This window comes from Coloeus monedula (assembly GCF_965178545.1).
Source record: "Coloeus monedula genome assembly, chromosome: 10".
Classification (NCBI taxonomy): domain Eukaryota; kingdom Metazoa; phylum Chordata; class Aves; order Passeriformes; family Corvidae; genus Coloeus; species Coloeus monedula.
Genome location: NC_138790.1, coordinates 9,316,767 through 9,340,309, shown reverse-complemented (window position 1 = coordinate 9,340,309; position 23,543 = coordinate 9,316,767). Strand labels below are relative to the sequence as shown.

Here is a 23,543-nt window from a genome sequence, read left to right as displayed (position 1 = left end):
CTTTCCTTAGTCTGTATCCTGAATATGCAGATCAAATGGGAATTCTTGGGATTTTCCCCACATTTCATTTGAAAATACAAGGGGATAGTGCACTTGCTATTCTAAGTTATATTTCATTTGAGGAACTATCTAATTGCAACATATTTAATCAACATAATTTATTGGTTTGCATCGAGTCAGTATTTTCAGGAAGAATGCAGTTATGTGCACACAAATAAATGCTGTTTGTGTGTGTGTAGGAATTATCTGTAGGAATTAAATCCTAGGTAGATGTGAAAAAAATGCAGAACGTAAATAAATATTAGCTGTCAGCTCTCCTTTATGAAATGAGTTTAAGCCAGCTGATCCTTCCAAAAAAAAAAAAAAAATAAACAAAAGGTGCTACTTGGATAAGTTTTTTGGAAATGTGTTTGCAGAGGGGCTGGCTGCATGAATGAGGAGGTGCAGGAGCTGTGCAAGGGCAGAAGGAGTGAGCTTCCTGGGTGAAAAACACATCAAAATGAAATAACAGTGTAGGAATATTGAAATTTCATTTGATGAATGATGTTGTTAATTTGTAGTTAACTTTGTCTATGATAATACAGTGTTCATGTGAGTGTCTCTGAACTTCCTTGTGGAGGTTTTCTGGATACACAACAGGGAGCTGTCACTTGTAGTAAGCTTGCAAAGCTCTTGCCACTCATTTGGGGGAGTTTTATTTGAGATTTTGCTGGTTGGGTGTACAGGATCTGTAAGTAATTATGAAACATGAGTTTTATTAATCACAATGTGAAAAAGCAACAGCCTCCTGTACAACTTCTCAAAGTGGTTATGTGTCTACAGAGTGGATTTCTGAGGCTTTTTGATTTGCAGGCCAATCTGCATTGTTCTTACCTCTTTCAAAATCAGACTAAAATGGGAACTCCTGTTGACAGTGACACCCAGAAAGTTTTGTTATTGCGCATCACAGTGTAAATTTCCCCATCTTCAAAATCTAAGCTTTTTCAGTGCTTGAAAGAGCTGTAGGCTCAGGGCTAGACATAGATTATTAAAGGGTAGTGAGTCTTTCGATAGCGCAGAAGGTAAATACCTGTTAAAAATGTTTGATGCTTTAAAATAATAGTGTGTTTCAGTGTTTTGGCTTGTTACTTGGCTGTGTCGCTGGACTTTACTATAAGTGTGAACTGTTATTTTGGGAACAGTTTTGAGAGCCCCAAAATGAAGGTGCAGGTTGGCAGCAGCCACTCGTGCTGCTGCCATGCTCATTGCGGATATGAGCAGTCTGGGGCAGGCCTGGGTGGAGGGCTGGATTTCCACCCAGGGTGATCACAGCACCTTCCACCTCCCCAGATCCCTGCACACTTCCTTCCTTTGGTTGTTGCAGCTGAGGTCAGAGGAGGGAGGGAAGGCTCTGTGAGCAGGGCTGTGCACGTCATGGGGCAGAGCGCGGAGCCACCTCTGCAGCTTCCTTTCTAGCATTGTGGCCACATTCAGCTCCAGAACGTCTTTGCTTTCTGTTTCCAAGCTCTTGCATGGGCTTGCCCTGCCCTGTTCCACCTTAGGAACAGCCACTCTGCCAGGGTGAGTGAGGGGCCAGAGTTGCTCTGTGCTTGCAGTTCCTTTGCAAGGAGCCCAGTTGTTCCATGAATGACTTTTATCATATGCGCATCTTTTTTTCTGAAGACCACATACTAGTGCTGTCTAAGGATATAAGCAGGGAAGTTGTTTGTTTTATTTATGTTTCCCTCACTTTCCCCTTTTTTCTGGTTTGGTTTGGTTTTTTTCCTCCAATAGGTTCCTTTCCATTGCTGGGTAAATCTTTTTTAAGTGTCTTTTTCACAGTGGTAGTCATCATGCTGTCATCACCAGAGCCAGAGATAAGAAGTTACAGGTAGAAAAAGCCTGCAGGATTGTCTGTCTCTATAAGATAAAATTAGGCCATCTGGACAAAACTGAAAAACAAACAAAAAAACCAAAACAAACAAACCAAAAAAAAATACCTGAGTTTGATAGAGCCCCTGGGAATAGGCTGTGCTGCCTGCCTGGTTAACAGAACAGTAGAAAGTTCATGCAAGCATGTGCCAACCCTCCCACATCCCAAAACTTCCATTTCTCCATCTATATTTTTCCTCCCCCACAGTTCACTTGAGCTCAACAGCCCCTGCATTGGTGGGTCTGTTCTTTGTCAGGAACAGTAGTAGCCAGCTCTGGCCTCTTCATAAAATCTCTGCCTCTAGAAAGATTTTTCTTGTTCATCAAATCAGGTTTGCAGGTATTTTTCCTCATTGCTAAAACTTAATTTCCAATAATGATTTTCAATTTTAAAAAATAATTTTAAGTCAGTATGGTTAGCAGAAGTATTTAATTTTTAGTTGGGATATTCTGAAGAGAAAATCTGTACCCTTTTTTTGGTGTTACTTTTTAGTGAGATCTAGTTTCCCCACAGCGAGCTAGTTCAAGAACAGTGGTAGCTGTTGCATTGGGTTGGCTTGTCTTTTGTGAATTTACTGAGTGATACTTGAATGTGCTGCTTTGTCCCCTTTGATTTTAATTTTGATTAGCTTTTTCTTGGAGGAGCACAATAAACCTTTATAGTTGCAGGATAAAATACTGTGGCCTGCTCTATATGTTATTCACAACTGCTTTTTTGAACACACTAGCCTATAATGTTTGCAATAAAAGTCCACACTGAGAGTTCTCTGTGGGCTTTAATTGTATCTGTTAAGTAAAATACTTAGTAATGAAAGTACCACAGGGGAAAAGTGGTCCTTTCTGTAGAAGGTTCACTTGGTTTACATTTGCCAAGGAAAAGGGGAGTGATGTGTGAATTGGAGATTCTGTGCTTGCCCTCACAATGCTCTATGAGCTTTTCATTGGCTCATGTAGAACAGAGTATATGTTACCCTTGTAAAAGTGTTCTTATGGCCCATGCTACTATCACATAGTTTTAACACAAGCACAGGAGCAATAAAGTTGTTTTATGAAGCAACATAGAACAGTTGGGATTTAGTGGCTGGTTTTTTTTAATCATATCTATAGTCAAAGGCCAAGTGCAGACAATGCTGTAGAGGTGTAGGAACATGGTTGTCAGGGGTACCTTTGGGCCTGACCCTGCCAAGTGCAGAGAGAGTCAGTTATAATGCTACAATATTATCTTCATTCCTGGAGAATATGTCATTATACTGTCTAATTGTCACATTTTATTCTGCATCCTGTAAGATAACGAGGTCTTGTGTCAGATGAGAAGGTAAATACTGGATCCACATGGAATGTGTTTACTGCCTTTGGTTGTGCTGAACTGCCAGGGAGAGAAGTGCCTATAAATGTGCACCTACTTCCTTGCCACCTTTTCCACACTCTAAACCAAATAAAGCTGTCACAGAAGACTCTGGATACAAAGATGACTTCCTAAAATAATTTATGGCTACATACTCTGCATATTTTGCCCAAGATTTTTAAAAAGTGGTCTGTTAAGTCAGTGCTGAGTAATTTAGACAGCACCACCGTTAAGTTGTCAGCCCATCTCAGGTTTGCTCCAGCAGCCTGATAATCCCCTCTGTCCCTCTGAGGCAGAGACCACTGTGCAAGCAACGACTCCTGTGGGCACTCCAGAAGAGGCAGGAGTGAAGAGAGGGAATACTCCCAGTTGAAGCAGTCAACCTTTTTATAGTAATTTATAATTGTCCCTTTATTCTCTTTCTTTCTACTTTCTCTGCATAGCTTTTGGTATTTAGATACCTTTGATATATCCTTTATTCCATTCTGTTTGACTTCTGGAGTCTCATGCCTTTCTGTGAGACTGTCTTCACTGTTCCCTCCTCAGATTTCTTTCAGTGTTGCTGCTTCTTTCTCCACCCTTTTCCTTCCTGATATGCCTGCTTTTCCTCCTTGGGCAGCAACTTCTACTGTTGGGTTCTAGGCTTGATTCCTCTCTTCCTTCCTTTCCATCTCAGGTGGGCTGGTGCAAATTTTATGGTGGAGTGTGGGGAGAAAATAATACAACACTGGGGTAAAATCTTCAGCAAATATCAGTTTGCAATTTATACACTGTATAAAGAATCACTGGGAATTCTGACATTGTGTCATTTTTCTTGTAGATGTGTACCTTAGCAATAACTGTACGTATTTCATGCATCTTGTTGCCTTTCAAAATGTCATGTTGGGTTTAACTGCATACATAAAAGTTCTGCATCAAATAAATTGCACAGATATTCTGCTCTATTTGACAGCACAGCCAAGCTCTTCTGTATAGTTCAGGTCTGGCTTCCTTATTTAAGGGAGATTGATGTATTAAGAACACTTTCCAAAGGCGAATGCAAAACCAGCAAGAAAAATTTTAGATAGCGGAAAGTACATGATGACATGACTGAGCAAATTCAGTGTGGAAGGGAAAATGAGACTGGTGAAAAATTATAGTCCTGTTAATATATTCTTGAATGTTATTGAGAGGTTACAGATCAATCCTTAAGGGCAGAATAAGAAGTAGAGGGCTTGTGCTGCAACAAGGGGGAGTAAAAAGAATAAAGCAAATGTATTTAGAGTGGAAGGCTTAGGTAATGAAACAAGATGCAAACAAAAACTGTATAATCAATGTCCATGGAGGAAGTCAGGCCTAAACTAGATCATGTCTTTTGAAGCAGTAACTATATAATTTAATGATGCTTCCTAGAAAGCAGATGAGAATCAGTAAAGCATGTTAAATTGCTATCAGCTCCTTCCTCCATCTTGTGTGATTCAGTGCATTTGATTTTAAAGGGAAATTGTGCTTCAAAATATGGAAATATATGACTGTGGCTTTCCTTTAAGAACTGTGCACCCAGCTCTAAAAGAGAAGAATATGTTCTCTAGCACGTGGGCTGCCTCAGAACTTTATCAGTTCTCTAGCCTTCTTGAGTCTAAACATTTGTAGTAATTCTATTGTTGTTGTTTGTGTTTCTTCTGATTAGGCTTGTAAATACTACAGTTCCCACTGGCATGTTGTGAACTACAAATATGAACCCTATTCAGAAGATTTTCGACACTTACCACAGTAAGAACTCACATAAGTTCTCCTTTTTATTATTTTTTCCCTTTAGGCTTGTGTCATTTGCTAAGCTTTGTCCATATTTGCACTTTCCTTTGTCTTCCGCTGTGCTTGTTTTACCATATTTTTAGTGCCTTGCATTTTTAAAAAGGGGAAGCAAAGGTCCTTCAGAAAAGTTCAAGACTCCGCAGAATTCACTGGTATCAACAAACTCCATTAGTGCTGATTCAAATCCTTACAAGCGTATTTGCGTATTCAAAGCACAGTTGATACAGGAGAGGTGGCTTTTCATTTTCCTTAATAATGCATAAATGTCACTCACCTTTCACTGGGATTAATTCTCCTTTTAGTTACCCTGTGTAACAGAAAGAAGGATTTCAGTGCTTTGTAGCTGCCTTGTACAGGAGAACTGGGTGCACTGATGGTACAAGGCTACAGAGATGTGCTGGTGTCAGGGTAAGGGGCACCCTTCCTGTGCTTGGGGGCATGAAAATTGCTGTAGAAGTGCTGGGAGGGGCAGGAATAAGTTCCTTGACTTGAGTGGAAAGAAGTTAAGACTCTGGTGCTCATTCCTGCATGCGTGAGTTCCTACTCATGCTCTTGTTTCTGGAAGGTTTGTGTCCTGCCCCTGAGGAAAGCTTTAGAGGGTAGTTAACAAAATCACTAAGTGCCAGAATGAGCTGTTACTGCCTCCTTTCCTGGAATTTGAGTCACTAAAATTTCAATACTGGATGAAAAAGGTTTTTACCTGCACATAATGAAGAAATGGATGGGTGCTCCAGGCTTGGGTTGGATGGGAACTAGTACTAACTTCATTGCTTCAGGAACTGATAAACTGAGTCTTATGGCCCAGTTAGATGCTGTGTTCAGAGGGTTTTGCACTGCAAACCTTCCCTTAGACCTGCATTTGCTCTTGTATGTTGGTATTTTTATGAACAGAGTACGTGGTAGTACAAAAAGCCATTAAGAGCAGTTTTGCTAATCAGAGATTATAAACATACCCTTTCTTAAGTACCCAGCCTCCTGATTGGTTTAGAAAATTAATGCATTTAGTGCTCAAGAAAAATGTTTGTAGCACAGCAGTTTTCCATTTAACCTTAAATGTCTTCACTCTTATGAAATATGCATTGGACAGATGTGGGTGCATTACTGTGCACAAAAGTACGTTTTAGCTGATTACATACATCCTCTTCTGCGAAGGATATTTTAGTGTGGTGCTTAATGGGATTTGCTTTCATGGGTTCATGCTCGTGTCTTGCATCTTACTTCCCCCCCCCCCAGCCACATGCATTGTACTGAGGATTATACTGACACGAGATCTTGTGTCTCTTAGGAATGTTATGGGTGCCACACTGGTTGAAATTTTAGATGCAAAATTATAGCAGGAGTTGTCTGCATTTTGTTTGCTGAAAGCTGCCATGGCTTTTGAGCTTAACATACCTTTAACAGATCTGGTTCGAGGTCTACCTCATTTCATATTGTTTCCAGCCGCTTCAACCTTGATTTGCACATGCATGTTATGAAGTTTGGTGTTTGAGACTAAATCTTTTCAAGAAAGATAAAGTGGCCTGATATGTCTTTGTCATTTTACTGTGTCTCACTGTTGATAGCTCTGGATGCCCAGTTTTTACAGGTTTTTGTTTGAAGAGATCTGCTGTTGTACTTTCAGAAATCTGAGCATGTTCTTGTATCAATCCCTTTATAGAAAGTCATTGTATTGGGGAATACTAGATGAGTGTTAAGTGTTTAGCTTTACATCGTGGGAAAGGAATATCATTTACAATGCCAGATCTAACTGTGGCTAAAGTAATTCCATTCACTGAGGGTGTGCTGAACTTCCCTGTGGCCTTTTCCATATAGAAATATAAATATTGGGGCTCAGCAGCTTTCAGCAGCACTGAAGGTGTTCATGCTTGGTTGTGCTTGAGGCCATGCTGTGCTGGGTCACTCAGTTGTACAACATGGCTGCATAGTGTAGAAGATTTTTCTCTGAGTTACTCTTTCTGAATCCTGACCCTTTCTGTTTGGAAAGCAGTTGCAGTGTGATGCTGAGCACCTGGGGCAGGCAGTGAGTACTCAACATGCCCACTGCAGCAGTGCTGTGGCACCAGGGCAGAGCTCAGCACCATGTGCATGACAGGACCAAAATATTTAGCAATTGCTTTAGTTTTTCTCTGAGTGTGTTCCTCCTTGGAGGTTTTTCTCAGCACTTTCTTATTCCTTAAATTCCTCTCTGTGAGCTCTCACTACCTCTTTTACACCATGTTTTATGCTTTGTGGTGTTGTGTTCTTGCTTCATGGGCAAGTAGAAGGGTGGGAGATTAGGGATTGCTTAGTGTGTGCTGTGCTGACAGTCTGTCTGGGAACAGAAAGAGTCATTAGCAAAATTTTGTCATGAAAAAGCAGCAAAGAGAACAAGAACTGGTATTTCATCATTTGTATAGAACTGTTAGAGCTTCATAGTCTTGGGAAAAATAAAGATACATGTGGCTTAGGAAAAAAGTATTTTAAAAGTGTAGTGATTTTAAAGGAGACAATAGGATATAGCAAAAGGTATACTGACATTGCCATGGAGGCTCGGGATGGTTACCTCCCTGAAATAGCCGGTACATGATTTGTTTTTAATAAATAAACAAATAGATAAAGAAATAAATACTTTTTTTTCCCCCCCTCCCAGAAGTGAATGTAGACCAGAGAAACTGCCATCACATTCCTTTGAAATCGATCATGAAGATGTGGATAAGGATGAAGTATGTATTCTGGTTTTGGTGTGGGTTGGGTTTTTTTCCGCTGGGGAAGTTATTTATTGCTTTAATATCAAATAAAGAATGATAATGGAAGGTCATTATCTCCTATAAAGTATTTCATATTTTTAATAGCTCTGAAATTAGTGGAACAGCTTTGTCTCGTGTCATCCTGTGTATGGGAGGGCTATTAATAATATCTTATTTTAAAAGGAATGAAAGGGTGATTATTAAGTAGATATTCATACATTGCAGTTTTTTTTCATCTTGGAATTCAGAAAACAAGTCCATGCAATATTAACCATGTCTTCCATATAGGACACAACATCCCACTCATCTTCAAAAGGTGGTGGTGGTGGAGGAGGATTAGCAGCAGGAGTTTACAAGTCTGGATGGCTTTATAAAGGGAATTTCAACAGCACTGTAAACAATAGCATTACTGTTCGGGTAAGGAAACAACATTATTCTCTCTTTATTCCTTTTGGATTTATATTCCCCAAAGAGGCTCGCTTTTTGCCATTGTCATTTAGCTGTTTATATCTCAGGTTTGATTACATTGCTTTAAATGATAATAAAGTAATATTTCAGTTGTCTGCAAAATAGTGTGATTGAAGTGCAGTCAGGAGTTACCTGTTATTTAAACCTTGTGAATAAAGTATCAGTGACAATAATTTGCAGTACAACAATTTTCATGCTTCTTTCCCACCATTTCAGTCATTCAAAAAGCGCTACTTCCAGCTGACACAGTTGTCGGATAACTCATATATTATGAATTTTTATAAAGATGAAAAAATATCAAAGGAGCCAAAGGGATGTATTTTTTTGGATTCTTGTACAGGAGTTGTACAGGTAAGTTCCAGTTTATTTCATTGTAGTGTTTTGGGTTTAGGATGCATTTTAAAAGGCAAGTGGAAGAACACGTTCATTAACAGAATAATGGTCTCATTAGCAGTTTCAGGAAATGAAAGCATCAGTGGTTTTGCTCTTTAAATTGGTGCAAATGCTCAGACTGACAAGTTACGAAAAACTACAGCTGAATTATGGTAGCAGACCATGCACACACTCTTTGTCCATGGCAAACATGATAAAAAAATATTGTGAAATGTTTGTGCGCGGGGGGGGGAGTGTTTCACTGAAATTATTTTCTGAGATGTCAGATTTTACCTCATGCTTACTAAGAACATGCTTGCTTGTTGTGGGGTAAAGAGATTCAGGTTAAAAAGCATCACCTGTTGGGCAAGTGTTAAATTAATCTTGTATCCTGAGCCTCCTTGAGGGTCATCACTTTTAGAGATGATAGAGAATCTTAATGGCATCAAGTAGGATAGAACCTTATTGTTTGCTTGCCAGAAATGTCTAAACTAACCTTTTTTTTCCCCTACTGTTCCCCTAAGACAGTGTCATTAGCTTGTTCCCTCCATCTTCTTCTTCCTGTCCTCTCATTCTGTTAATATATTTCTCTTTTTGCTTTTGTTTCATTCTAAACAAGATGTTACCTTGAATGGTATGTGGCTATTGACTGACCTAGCCCATTGTGTCACTGAAGAAGGAAATGCCTTTTATTTAATCCATACTTTACTTAACCAGTAAAGGCTGGTAACAGTGCCAGGCAGGCTGATTTGAGAGTTGCTTTGAAAGAAATCTTTCAGGTAACACAAGGGAAGACCCCTGATAAACAAAAGTTTTTCTTGGTTGTGATGTCTCTCCTTCACCTCTAAAACCCTTTGGAGCAAGAAAAATAATCAGTTCCCAGTGATTCACTCTGGGAACAAGTATTTGCTGACAGTCCCCAGCTCTGTGGGCAATGGCCATTTCCCCTGTGCTGTTCAGAAGGCTGTCTCTTTTTTCAAACAGGTGTAGAACAGGGTGGAGAGAAGCATGTAGGACAGGGATGTTTGCCAGTGTCAATCCATTGGCTTGAAAGACCCACACAGGTAGCTTGGAAGTGTAGCAGAAGCTGTAGAGGAGATTGTTAGAGAGAAATCCTGTTTAGAAATTGCTGCTTGCTCCTGCCTGGTGGCAGCAAGTGTTGCTTGTAAGGTGGGTCTCAGCCAGAGCTCCAGTCCAGCCCTGTAGGGTGTTGTTATGTACACATTTAATGGTATCCCAGGGGTGTCCATTCTGCTGTGTTGTTTCTCGTGACACTCCAGGATAACAGAAATGCCTTGACTGCAAGTTTTCTGTCCTTTTTCACTAACTTCTGACAAAAATACCTCAAGAAAGCTTTGAAATCCTCCTCCCCCTGAGCTTTTGACAACTGCTTTCTAAATCTACAGTGTTCCTCCAAATTGTCCTAAACTGGTTGACCGGTGGGTTCTCCTCTTGCCTGTCCCCAGATACAAGTTTCTGTGATTGTTCTTTGATTGACGTTTAGTATGGGATTCACAAATTTGAGCTATCTTCACTTGCAAGAAGTTAGAATCTTAGCCAAAGGGGTACTAGGGTGAATATCATCAGCTGCCAAAGCCTGTGGTGGACTTGGAATCATAGGGCTCAAAAACAAAACCTGGCTTAGAGTTGCCATAAACAGGGAGACCCGAGGATGTGGAGAAAGAGTTGGGTAAAACTGAATTTTTAGTGAAAAAATGTGATATGTACATTGTGATTTAATGACTTTTCATACCTCTATAAATAATTTAAGTCTCTATGAATGACTTTGAGCTCCTGTTTGATAGAGATAGAATATCAAAATTGTAGTAAACATCCCAGAGGAATCATCTCCAGATAAAATAAAAAGTGCTTCCAAAACAATTCTGTTATTTTGGAAGAATGACCCTCCAGGCATTAGACTTAGCCTGATGTTTCATTTATAGCTCATTCATAGTCTCTTTTTTGAATCTTGTATTATTTCCTTCTGGAAGAAATTTTTGAACTTGAAATTAAGTGTTGAAGATAAGAAGTCAAGGTATGGAAGGAGTTCTATAGAGGAGCAAACTGAGAAATGGTACCTTTTTTTTTTTTTTCCTGTTAACTGATTAGGAAGGTAAAATAGTTGGCCTTAGATTCAAAACAAAGACTTTGCTGTAGATCTCATCTGCTTGCCAGAAGTCTGAAGTGCAGATGGAAAAGTGGATATTGAAGTTTTCCTGCCCTGCCTGATGTTCTTAAGATTCAGCATGCAAGATGTATTGCTGTATTAGATAATGTCTGGTAGCCTTTCAGTACCTGATTTAAAGATCTTGGCCATGTCTATGAGGGGCAGTACATAATATAGACAATAAATGCATTCGTTTTGTGTTTCAGTACCTGATTTAAAGATCTTGGCCCTGTCATAAAAGGAAGTATATAAAATAGAAAAGAAATGCATTAATTTTAAATGCTTTTGTCTTATCTGAAGTAAAATTGAAACATAGCATTCTTCTTTGTAGATTATGCATAAACTGGTGTACATAATCCACTTTACAAATAATCTATCTTTGAAAGTTTTGAATGGCCACTACCTAAGATTCTTGGCATAGTTTTGTTCAACTTCTAGCTCTTGGTCAGGCCCTTATGTTATATGATTTTATACATACGTAACAGGTTTTAATGACATTTTAGTCCTTGTTTTACATTAGCTTGAATGTATGATTGGAGAATTTGAGTGATTTCAGGATCAGGATAAATACTGAACACCCAAACCAATTGCTGCAAAACCCAAGCCTATTCTTACCCTGTGTTTGAAGAACTAAAATTTATAACCCTGAAAGAATATTCACCTTCATAGAGCACTTCAGAGGAAAATTATTTCCTATCAAGAGAATTTCCAGTAGCAGAAATAGAAAACAGCACACATGCACACATATATGCACACACACAATCCCAAGTCAGTTTGAAAAGCCAAGATTTGTCTGACCCTGTTGACCCAAGTAGCTCCAGAAGAAGTAGTTCAGTCTTAAGTGATTCCTGATCTGGGTCATGACATGTAATATAAGAACTGGAGCAAGTGATTAGCAACAGATTGGGTAGGAATCTTCTAAATAATCTTTGTTGCTGGAAAAAAATGTTCATGGAACTTGCTTCTCAGTGTCCTGGGTTCTCCTCCTCCTCTGCTAATCACTATCAGATTTTGCCTCTGTTCCTCTTAAATAAAAATATCACTATCATCTCACCATCTGGCTTAGAAGCTTCTTAATAACTTGTTCATATAGGACTATGCAGAAAAATAGTTACAGTATGCAGAACTACAGGAGACCACTGTCATGTTATTTGAGACTGTTAAGGAAGAAAAAATGGAGTGAAATGGCCAGTTATGGGGTGGATTTTTTTTTTTTTTTTTTTTTTCATTTGTCAGCATCACTCCAAGGTTAAATCTGTCAACAAAGTGATGGCAATCTTCTGGAATATTGAAATCAAAATGGTGGCACTGATGTCCATCGTCAGTCAGCTTTAAAAGTTCAGTGAAACAATAGGGAATAGAATGCATTACTGTTCTCTCAGATACAAGCAAGGAGGAGAGAAATTGATGCAACTGCTTCCTTAAGACTACGAGATATGTGCCTCACTAACTGGGTAGATTTGAGAAATGAAGCACATTATGTTACATCCCATCACTTTGTTTAATTTTATTGAGGTGTTTCAGTAACTAAGTACCTGTTAATTCTTATGACACAAATTGATAGACTCATCATCTCCTGCCAGTAAAATCTGGTGATACAGAACAGATCTCAGAACTCAGTCTATTCCCAGTATACTGGGCATTTGTTCTTATTTTGTGCTTGAAAAGGATAGCATTGCAATGACTGACCAGCGCTATACCTCACCTTTGCCTCTTGTGAAAAGTTGTTGAAATCCCCTAAGTTGTTTCTAAAATCTAAGACAAAAGTAGACGTGGGAAGTACCCATTGTAATAGTTACTGTGCAGGAATTTGTCCTGTTGCAATCTTCTGGAAAGATTGTTCCCACTATCCCCCAAATATTTATATGACTTAGCAGTACTTTTGTTTATCTTTTTTGTGTCTGGTGTGCTGGTAAAGTGTAAGAGACTTGATTTTTAGAGCTGTTCTCTCCAGACCGCTTCAACTCGTGTAGCAGTGCTGCACTTTGTGACCAGAGGTCTTTTATTGTTCCACATGGGAGGTATTCCCTTCTGAAGTATTGTCCATCTTAGATTTCTGTGGCTAAATATGGGACATATGTTTGGCCATAGAAGCTCTTAAAGGCACAAATGGACATAAATCTGTGTTAATATTGCACTATTTGGATTTTCTTTAAAGCCGCTGAAGTTTGCTTAAATGTCATTTTAAGGAGTGGCCATATACAAATCCATCTTATGGATGACTTTTTCAGTACCTTTTTGTATTATTTCTAGTGTTTATTTTTATTTTCCTTTTGTTCCAACAGAATAACAGGCTTAGGAAACATGCCTTTGAGTTGAAAATGAATGACCTCACATACTTTGTGCTGGCAGCTGAAAATGAGCAGGATATGGATGACTGGATTTTCACTCTTAACAAAATTCTGCAAATAAATCCAGAGGGAACAATTCAGGAGAGGAAGAGTGCAGATCTCACTGATCTGAGACTTGGTAAGAGTGAAAAATCTCTTGTATTGTTGGGGTTTTTTTAAACAAGTGAAAAAAGTGGAACCTTCATATCAGTATTTAATCATTTTAACTGCCTGAGTCTGTAATGGATTCTGTACCTATTGATTTCTGACGAAGCAGCACCAGTCTTGGCAATCCCTGAACAATGTCAGCTAACTCCCCTCAGATCATTTTCAAAAGGCTGGAGGGGGAGGTAAAGCTGTTCCCACAAAGTCAGCAGGAGCAACGTGGCTCCATTCTGCATATGCAGCTCTTTTTCAAATTTAGTCCTCTCTGTCAATGATCTTACTGGTACTTTGTGTTTTACTGTCCTGGAACTCTGAAAGTTTAAGAGAGTTTTGTGCTGGAGAGTGGTTAGATCAGTTCTTTTTCCATCATTTTGCTTTCTCTAAAAATCTGGAGCTAATAATTAAAAAAAAAAAAAATCCCAGCTGTGGTATATGGCTCTTTCTCTGAAAGCTTATTGACTTTTACTTCTTGCTTTTTTGAGCTTGCATATTATACTTTCACCGTGGAAGAAAGAATTGGATGCTCTGTTATACTGCAGTCTTCGTGTGGCAGTAACTCATTCCTCCACATAATAAATCCACATTCAGTTTGGATGAACTCCAGCTGAAATTCTAAGGCTGAAAACACTTGAAACCTTAATAGAGATGTAGAATGCGTGTGCTCTGAGCTGAGTCAAAGCTTTGAATCCACATGCGTCCGAACATTAGGGATGTTCAGAGCTAATTGAACTCTTTAGCCTGATATTTATAATAAGTTCTAATTTTGGAAGGACAGGATACTCTTCATATAGCCAAAGATGTTTTTGTAATTTGGAGGCACAAGAGACTTGCACTTCAGAATCAGAGGAGTACTTTTGAAAATCCTACCCCTAAGGGATATTAATGAAACAGCAAGACATATGTGCATAAAAGGTCAAAAACACAGGCTAACAGAAAACAGAAGTCTCTACTGGTAAAAAAGCTGATAACAAGCAACAGGAATGTGCTATGGAGTTAACTTGTCAAAAGACATGAGGCTTTCTTGGCAAGAAGAGCTCAAAGTGACTGCAATGACTTCTTTCACATGGGGGAGTTACCTAGTGAAAACAGCACTCCCTGGTGAGCTGAGTAAAGCACAGGGCTTGTGTTTAGTGCTATTCTCTGGATCCATAGGTTTGCAGCTCATGGAGTCCAGACACTGCATCCCTTCCTTTCCCAACGGGCAGGTAAGGTGCTGCCTGCCTCGCTGAATACTCCCTTTACTGGGTATCCAAAATCTTTTGGTTGACATAAACCTTTGGTGTTGCATCAGAAGAGACTGATTCGTCCCTTTGTTGTGGGCATGAATATTTGTCATGGGTGAATGTGTTGGATGTTTCACTGAGCAGTCAGGCCTGTTGTTTGGAAGCTTAAATGTAGACTAAGATACAGTGGGCAACAGTGGAGATGAGGTTCAGGAGGACAGAGGTTTACATGAGCGTCGCTTCCATTTGGTAGCCTGATGAGACTGAAGGAGATAAAAAGAAATAACATGAAATATGGGGTTTTATCTTTTAAACACAATGGTAATAGCAAGAAAAATAAAACCATTTTGTGTTTTTTTTTTTCTTCTCTTCAAGACCCTGCAGAAGTTTTGGTGAATTATGATTGCTCTCAAGAAGAGGCAGATTCTTCAGAGAACACCTTGCACCCAGACTTCGCGAAAGTAATGGATGTTATGTTTTTCTTTACAAGTTTAGTGCAAAGAATTTCCTAGGTGAAAAATGCCTGCCAATAGGTTAATCATTAATATTGTGAAAGGTTGAAAAATATAGCACAGTCTATTACAATTGTTAGAGGCACAACAAATGACAGGAATAATCTTCTTTCTGAGTAACTCATCCTTTTGTTTAAGTGAGAAAATCTCCATCAGATGCAGAGAGAGCAGGTGCTCCACAGAGTATTTTGATTTAGACCAGGAAGGCAGTAAGGGTCTGGTCCCTGCAGTTATGTGTGAAATATTTGCTCATCTGAACTGCATTTCAGTAGAGTTTGGCCCTTGGAGAGCCAAGATTTCCTGTGTGACTGGCAAGGAAGGGAGCTCTGAAGTGCTCATTGCCTTTTGTAACTTCATTGAAAGATATGTGTGCTACCAGGGGAGGCATTTTGTCCTCTGGAGCTTATAAACTGCTTCATGTGGATGAGATAATTGTAGATGGTGCTAAGAAGCTTTTTAATGAAAAGCTAGATTGGAAATGCTTCACTGCTTTCTCTTAAACAAATGCACAATCTGTTTGTAGCCTTCTGCCAGTGAGCTGCTGTAGATACTGTCTGTCTACACAGCCAAATGCTGTTTGAGGATGTTACTCACACAGATTTGAACTGAAAGCTGTCTATGCAATTGAGGACAGAATTTTACTGTAGATCATATTCATATATGTGAAGTGGTCACCTAGAATGAGAAAAAGAAAAAAAAATCAGATCACCAAACAAAATAAACACGAAACAACCAACCAGATAAAATGTGGTTTATGTATTAAGAGCAGCAGAAGTGTCTGATCATCTTGTTTGTGGATAGATTCTATCTAATGATTTATTTGATGCAGATATCTCAGAAGTATCTTACTGATATCTCAAAGACCACTGGTGCCTGCAAGGCTATAGGAGATGGTCAGCTTGTTTTGTGATGCTTGTTTTGCCCTTTATATGGATAATTCCTGTTCCCCCACCCTGGCTCTGTAGGCCTGGCTGCAGCAGTGTTCTGTGGCCTTTCCTTAGTCTGTGGCAGATAAATATGCTGATCCCATCTCTAAACCAGTTTACCAGAGCCACATCAGGGCCTACCTCTTCAGGTCAGGCCACAGGCAGTGCATGTTAGGAAGTCAATGTAGAGCTCTTGGTCTTGCTGGGCTGCTACTGCTGCTTGTTACTTAATGTGTGCTGGCAATGTCATGGTGTGGAAGATGTGAGACACTGAATGGGACCTGAACAAGAGAATATCCTGTGCCATGGTAACTAAGGGTTGTACTCAGTCCTAGGCAACCAGAAAAGATGGACACTCTGTTAAAAGTTCAGAGATTAACAATTTAAAAATTAGGGGAAATCTAAGTGCAAAGAAAGATTGAAGGAATTGAGCATGTTTAGACTGAGAAAAAAAAATTCAGAGCTATCCAAAGGGATCTTTAAGGGGAAGGGAAATGTATAGGGCTTACTTTACATATTGGATAAGTGAGGCTAAATAGCAAGGAAAAAGTTACCACAGTTAGACATAAGGATAAACTTTTAGAAGGTGGGGTAGGAAAGCACCAGGCAGCTTCAGGAGGTGAAATTGGTTTTGTCAGAGAGCTTGCTATTAACTTAAGCATGTGTCTGTCAGAAAGGAAATAGGTATGTGTGATCCTCCCTGTGGCAGAGGGTGGATGGGAGAGGACTCTCAACCTTCCCTTTGGGTGATGCTGCAGTCTGTGTGTCTGCCCAGCCTGTGAGTCTGAGTGCCATTTGCTGCTCCCCTTTCTGCCTTCCCCTGGCAGGTGTTTTTCTGTGGGGCTGGTTTTTTTTGGGATTTATTTCCCTCATCTTGGGAATCTCTAAATTGATTTTGGTGTATCTTACTCAATGGATAGCACATGTGAACATACAAAAACTTGAGTTACTTAATTGATCTGGTTTTGGATTTCTTAAAAGTATGTCATGGCCTGAAAATCCCTGCTTCACAAGCAGAGTGTGCATGGAAATGCTTTGGGAAAACTGTTGCAGAAATGGGAAATGTTGTTGTGAGTGAAACATGGATCACTCATTTAGAAGTCTAAAAACTATGGATTTCTGTTCTTGTGCAGAAAACTAATTTATTATTTGTCACCACAGTACATCACAGAAACAGAAGAAACAGTGAAAGCTTCTCGGAATACAGAGCGGCTAAACCTGTTCTCTTTGGATCCTGATATAGCAGTAAGAGATTCTAAATTTTTTTTTTCAATTCTTAGAAGTTTTAAAGTACAGGTGGCACGAGCTAACTGGGTTAGCTGAGCCAGGAAAGTGGTTTGCACTTCAGCAAGCAACTGGGTATACCCAAGGCTTCAGCTGTGAAGAGAGAGGGGAGCTATCTGTAGTCCACAGAGATTTCTGTACAGACTCTACACTTTGACTGCAGAATGGCTGAGGATGGCAGTGACCTCTGGAGGTCACCCAGTCCAGTCGAGCTAAACTCTGAATGAGCTTAAAACAAGCATTAAAGCAAAGTTTAACATTTAATGTGAGGATTCAAAGAACATTATTTCTTGCACTGAATGTGATTTAAATAGAAATTTTATTTTACTTAAAAAGAAGGCTTAAGTAACAATGGGATCAGTGTATATTTAAACTTGAGCCTGCTGTCAATCAGCTACAAGACCTTTATTCAAAGTATTAAGTGAATTGAAATAGTAATGTGGCATATAAGTAATGGGAAAAGAGGGAAATGCCTGCAATCTCATTCTAAAATGTGGTGTTAATAATCTGAAAATGTGAGTTTTTTTAATCTATATGAGGAGATTAAAAGCTAAAGTTTCAGAAACAGTAAGTAAACAAGAAAAAAGTCTGTTCTAAAATTACAGGAAATCTAATTTGAATCCCTAATTCTGCCTCTGATATTATATATGTTCTCAGGCAATCTTTTTGGTTTGTTTCCTAATCTATAAATTGGGAGTAACACTCATTTACTGTAGTAATATGAAGATATCAAGAGTGACTTTTGAGGTTTTCAGGTGTTTCAGTGGTTGCAAAGACCTTTAAAAAGCTTACTTAGTTTTGGAATATGATGTTTTTTCCTATGTATAACAAATTGCCCAACTTGTTTCAGGCATTGAATCCTCAGAAAAGGGAGCTTCCAGGGAGAGACTCAGTGATAAAGCCATTTGAAGAAAAGCCTGCAAAGAGGATCCTGATAACCTGCAAATCCCTCAGTTTGAATCTCCAGGCCTGCGTTACTGAAAATGAAAATGATCCCTCAACCAATGTAAGCTTTTCTTATTTCTCTGTGATTTTTCTCTTTTTTTTTTTTTTTTTTTTTTTTGGTTGGTTTGATGCTTGGGGTTTTTTTTCTCTTTCTGTACATGTGTTAGTTTGGAAAGAGAAGTGAAAGGAAAGCTGTCTCACACGTGCATACTGCATTCACTCCTCCTCCCCTGACCATCCCTTTGGACTGAATAATGAAACTGATTAACTTTTCAATAGATATTTTGAAGCTGATTTAGATTGCAGACTTTTAGCTACAGTTCAGTGGAGAATTAAAAATGTTTAAATCCTTGAGGATTCTTAACAATTGCTATAAGAAGAACGAGTTTAAACTGCCAAGACTTATGTAGGGAGGTAATTGAATATCAGTTGCTGGTGAATTGGGGTTTTTTTGCTGTTTTTTTTTCTGAGAGAGACCAGGAGCCAAGCAGATAAAGTTACAGGAGAGAAAGCAAAATAGAAAGGACAGGATGTTTCATCTAGTGGAAAAATCCAGCTAAAACCAGGACAAAACAGAAAATTTTGCTTATTCTTACTGTAAAAAAAAAAGGGGCAGGGAAAATTGGGATGTAGATGTTAGTCTATAGCTTTTAGTTAGTTCTCCTCTGAAGCAGGAAAGTTATGAGACATCAGTGTCCCAGCAACTCCACTTTCATATATTACATATGAGGCATTGATTTTGTTTGTTGATTTGTTTTTCATTTGAAGATGACCTCTACAGTGAGTGCAAATTCAGCATGATGTAATCAATATCTTTTTTTGGCAGACTGGAATAACTGTTTATTAAATAAAGTCACGATAACTGCACCAAGGGCATGCAATATTCACTGCAGAGGCTGAAAAAGCATAGGACACTGTTCCTGTTATGCACTGCTCTTTATCGCCACAGTTTTAAGGTTCTGATTTCTGGACAGCTCAGGTGGTGTTATTCTGAGGCTGATTTATTCTGTCAGAACTGTGGATGCTCTCTGAAGGTTACTTTCAGTCACAGGACTGAATTCCCTGTTGCTCTGCCATAGGATAAGTGGGCACTGTCAGAGTGGTTTGAGTGCTGGTTTCCCAGCAAAATGGAACATGTGTTTCCCACAGAATAATACACCCACGCTTTTGTGTTTGTACCAGTAAACATTTTCCATCCCCTTGCATTTGTCATCTTTGTGTTGCATTTCTGACGATCCCTGGAAAGCCCACACTCACTCTTCCCTCTTTTATAATGACTCTGAATCTGCATTTTAAAAATCCTGCGGTGTGTTTACTGGGACTCTATTCATTTACTCTAATAATTAGTTATCCAGTTGCTTTTGATTCTGTGAGTTTCTAAGCTCTCAATTCCTCTTCTGGTACCCTGTTGACAAAAAAAGAAAGCCCCTAAAATCACATGCTTTGAAACTAACTTGGGCAAGGGGGTGTGTGAGTGTTTTTAATGTATCTCATAATTTTTAAATAATATTTACTTTCTTTTTTTGTAGTTGCATAAATCCATTAAAAGACAGACCTTACCCTCATTCTCTCACTTACCCCTGTATTATGTTTCTGGTATTTTCTCTAGGTAGAACCTTTCTTTGTGAGCGTGGCACTGTATGACGTCAGGGATGGCAGGAAGATCTCTGCTGATTTTCATGTGGATTTGAACCACACTCTGGTTAGACAGATGATTTCAGGTTCCTCGTGTCTATTAGAAAATGGTGCAGTTGACTCAAGTATTGACTCAAATGAAATGGAAGAACCACAGGTCAAAGGGTTCCCAGAAGAGTGGCTGAAATACCCCAAACAGGTACTCCACGTGCGACTTGCATGGCTTAGTGACCTGTGTGACTTCTTTAGAAAGATCAGTAGTATTCTTTTTCATTGGAGAAGTCATGTATACTACCAGTGGTTCTTGTTTTCAAGAAAATGCCTTTTCATGTGTTGGTTGTACTCATATACAGCTTTCTGAGAACCCTGTATAGACCATTTACAATCAAAACTGTGATAAAAGTTAGTGTCTCTTATTTAGAGAAACCACCCATATTTCCTGTGCTCTTTGGGTCCATTTTCTGAGCTCTTCCAACCAGCCAGACAAAATCACAACTCAGACCAACACCTAGATGCCTAGATGCTGCAATAATCTCAAAGTGCTTTCACATTCTTGCTGTTGCCATAAGCTGTGTGCTGAAACAGCAGCATGTGTTACTTTTCTCCTCCTTTCATTCCCCTGAGGAATGACTGATTTAGGCCAGCTTTTAGGTGCTGCCCAAGAGAGGAACAGTTAGGTTAGACCATGCTAACATGGTCATACTGCTTTTTGACTTGAATCAGTCTGTTTGCAAGGTGCTGCATGTGCACAAGTTGACTTCAGCACTAATACAAAGATTTTCTTTTCCGTCTGTCTGTGTTGAATAAATCAAGATAATAATCCTTAATACTCATTTCTGGATTTGGTTTGTTACTGTTTCCATGAACAGAGAGCACTGGCAGTATTTCCTTTCTCCAGTACTGCTGTATATTTTTGAACTGTTCTCTTTTATCCACAGGCTCTTTTCTCCATAAGTAATCCTCATTCTGAGATTGTACTAGTGGCAAAAATAGAAAAGGTGCTTACGGGAAACATTGCCAGCAGTGCCGAACCTTACATTAAGAATCCTGATTCTTTTAAGGTAATGTAACAGGAACATCAGTTCCTTCTCTGTAGCTTCTGTGTGCTGGAAGCTGAAGGCATCACAAACCGTATCTCAGCAGTGTGTGGTTGCTGAACAGGACAAGCTCCCGGGCGCCCCATGCTTCAGAAAGCAAATGTCCAAGTTCACTGACTGAATGAATGAAGCTCCATTTTGCCTGCAACATGCAAAACCATCTGTGGTGCATTCCTGTGCTGGTTATGCCTTAGTACAGGGATATTGTCTTTCAGCAATCTTTTAGAAATTATGAGCTAGGGAACTTTGTACATGAGCAAAGTTGGCCTAGGCACCTGTCTGTGTCTGAGAGCAGGCACTGCACCTGCATTGGTAATTACAGAAAACTGGAACAACTTTAATGCAGTTCTGAATAAAGGAGTGGTGAAAGGGTTTAATTTGTCAGCAGCATCATATTCATCTTGTGATGTCTCTGCTGTCCACCCTGGAACCTTTTGTTATGAACAGTATCAGGCCAAATTATTGTAGTGATGCTGTAGCCTCTTCGGCTTGCATGTACTTTGTGCACCATTTAAGGTGCTAGAATGCTATTGATGAAATAATTCACATTTCCATTTTTGCAGTGGGCACAGAAAGTGTTAAAATCCAATAAACAGTTCTGCAGCAAGCTGGGGAAATACCGTATGCCATTTGCTTGGTCAGTGAGGTATGTATTCATTCTTTTCATGATTTTAATAAGCATCTTATTGCTTATTCCCTTGGGCTTCTATCCTTTTATTCTTTCCCACTTTTTCTGCCTGAAGCTAAGCAAAGCTTTCTCTCTGGTCCAGGACCCCAGAATATCCTGCAGTTTTTTTGTTTCATTGCCCTATTTTTCTCACAGCTAAACGTCCGTTACTTGCTCATTAAATGTTACTGTGGTGGAATCTTTTCTTCAGGTGTGTAGTGAAGTTGCCAGGGAGCAGCAAAGGTAGCTGATGAAATATCAATTTATCGTGAGCTCCACCATTCATTGGGTGCTAAAAATTGCCAAAGAGATGTTAAAGTCACAGTTCTCACAAGAATTTCCTGCAAAGAGAATTGTGGTCTGAAAGAGAGTTGCAGTGGCCACCTAGAAAGTAGATGCATAGGTGTGAAGCTCTGTTCTTGTTATGATGCCTGTCAAGTTTTAAGAAAACTCTAACCAAGGACTTGAAGTGCTTTGGGGGTAATATTGAGGGATTATGGTTCAGGTACTCTTGCATTTTTTGTGGTTAGGTGATGGAGAACTTCTATTTTCTCATTTGGCAGGTCAGTTGGGTTTTATTGCAGGTCAGTGCAGTGGCAGTAATGGATTTTTATTCTTTCTCTCTCTCCTCCTGTATAATTTTTTGCTGGTCTCACCTCAAAATTGAGGCACCCCTGTGTCTTTTGATCCCCTTTTAGCAAACACGGCTTTTTTTTTTCCCTTTTTTTCTTCCTTGAAGTTTTGATGTAATTCCTTTCTCTGTCCTCTCCCTTTTTTCTTTCTCAGTGTTGTTTAATTTCGTCAACTTACTGCTGCCCTGGAATGAGAGAGCTTCCTAATGGAGACCCTCCTGTGTGTCCCTATGACAGCTCTCCTTTCTTTCTGCCATGTGTAGAGCAGGGAATATAAATTTTTATATTCCCTATAAAAAGGAAAGCTTTCAATTGCCAAGTGAAAACATTCCTCCTTCTCTGTGGCTTCTGTTCTCACAGTAGCAGGCCAGGTGGAGAGCTGCCTAAAGCTCTCAGTAGGGAGAAAGGAAGAGCAAGTGCTGGGTGAAAAATTCGTGTTGTGGCATTGCCCATAGTTATGAGAGAGCTCTGTGGTGTGTGCTTCTTCTGGGGAGCACAGAGCTCCAGAAGGGCACAGTTTCCCATGACATGTGCAGAGGAAAGCTTCTGATTTTAGAATATGGTGCTTAGATGGCAAAGAAGAAAACATGCAGTGGTATGGCCATTTGAAGCGTTCATTTATTTCTTATTTATGTACTTTCTTTCTCAGTATCCAGTAAGAACAGGAGAGGTAAGTGAGTGCTCAAGAGAAAGGCAGATAATGTGTTCTGATCTGTCATTCCAAGCTCAAGGATGCTCATAAATATTTGCTGTGTCTGTGTAGCTGGAGGACCTTTCATCAAAATCATACTGATGGGTTGATAGAGACACTTTTACCATGTAACAGACTGTGCAATGGCAGGTGGTGCAGGCTTGGCACCAGACTGACCTGGAGCTTCCTATTAACTCTGTCTGCCTGCCTGTGCTCTGTGGCAGTACCATCAGTGATAACGTTCTGCAACTCAGCCCTTGCTGTAGCTATCTTTAGGAGTCATTATGATTTTAACTAGTTTAGGGTTTGGCCAGGCACTCATGCGTATAAAGAAGGCTAGAACATTCTTCCACAGCTTCAGCAAATCCTGCCAAAAATAAAATACAGAAAGGTTTTCTTCTCATTTTGAAAGAAGTGTGTTTTCCTTTTATAGGATTCCCCAAGCGTCAATCCCTTGTTGCCTTGTGGTGAGAGGGAGTGGGCAGGAGCAGGATTTGGGCTGTGCCCCACTCCCCTGGTTCTCAGCTGCTGGGCTGTGTGTTCCACAGCTGTACTGCCCAAGTGCATCACGGACTGTGTGCCTCAGCCCAGAACTGTGGCTGCAGCTCTGCACTTGCTCTGCCTAAGGGAAGTCTTTACAGACATGAGTGAAG

The 23,543-nt window shown here is 39.6% G+C and overlaps 1 protein-coding gene across 1 annotated transcript in view; it reads left to right on the top strand.

Moving 5' to 3' along the window:
* The window catches only part of DOCK10 (dedicator of cytokinesis 10), a gene marked incomplete at its 5' end in the record, with an annotated part of 144,254 nt that overhangs the window by 66,610 nt on the left and 54,101 nt on the right, over positions 1-23,543 (top strand). Inside the window, 11 exons of the mRNA XM_082287920.1 lie at positions 4,926-5,008; positions 7,680-7,752; positions 8,065-8,193; positions 8,461-8,595; positions 13,069-13,258; positions 14,886-14,962; positions 17,101-17,184; positions 18,074-18,229; positions 19,778-20,002; positions 20,742-20,864; positions 21,464-21,546. Of these exons, the coding sequence (XP_082144046.1) occupies positions 4,926-5,008; positions 7,680-7,752; positions 8,065-8,193; positions 8,461-8,595; positions 13,069-13,258; positions 14,886-14,962; positions 17,101-17,184; positions 18,074-18,229; positions 19,778-20,002; positions 20,742-20,864; positions 21,464-21,546 (1,358 nt within the window). The remainder of the gene's footprint in view (positions 1-4,925; positions 5,009-7,679; positions 7,753-8,064; positions 8,194-8,460; positions 8,596-13,068; positions 13,259-14,885; positions 14,963-17,100; positions 17,185-18,073; positions 18,230-19,777; positions 20,003-20,741; positions 20,865-21,463; positions 21,547-23,543) is intronic.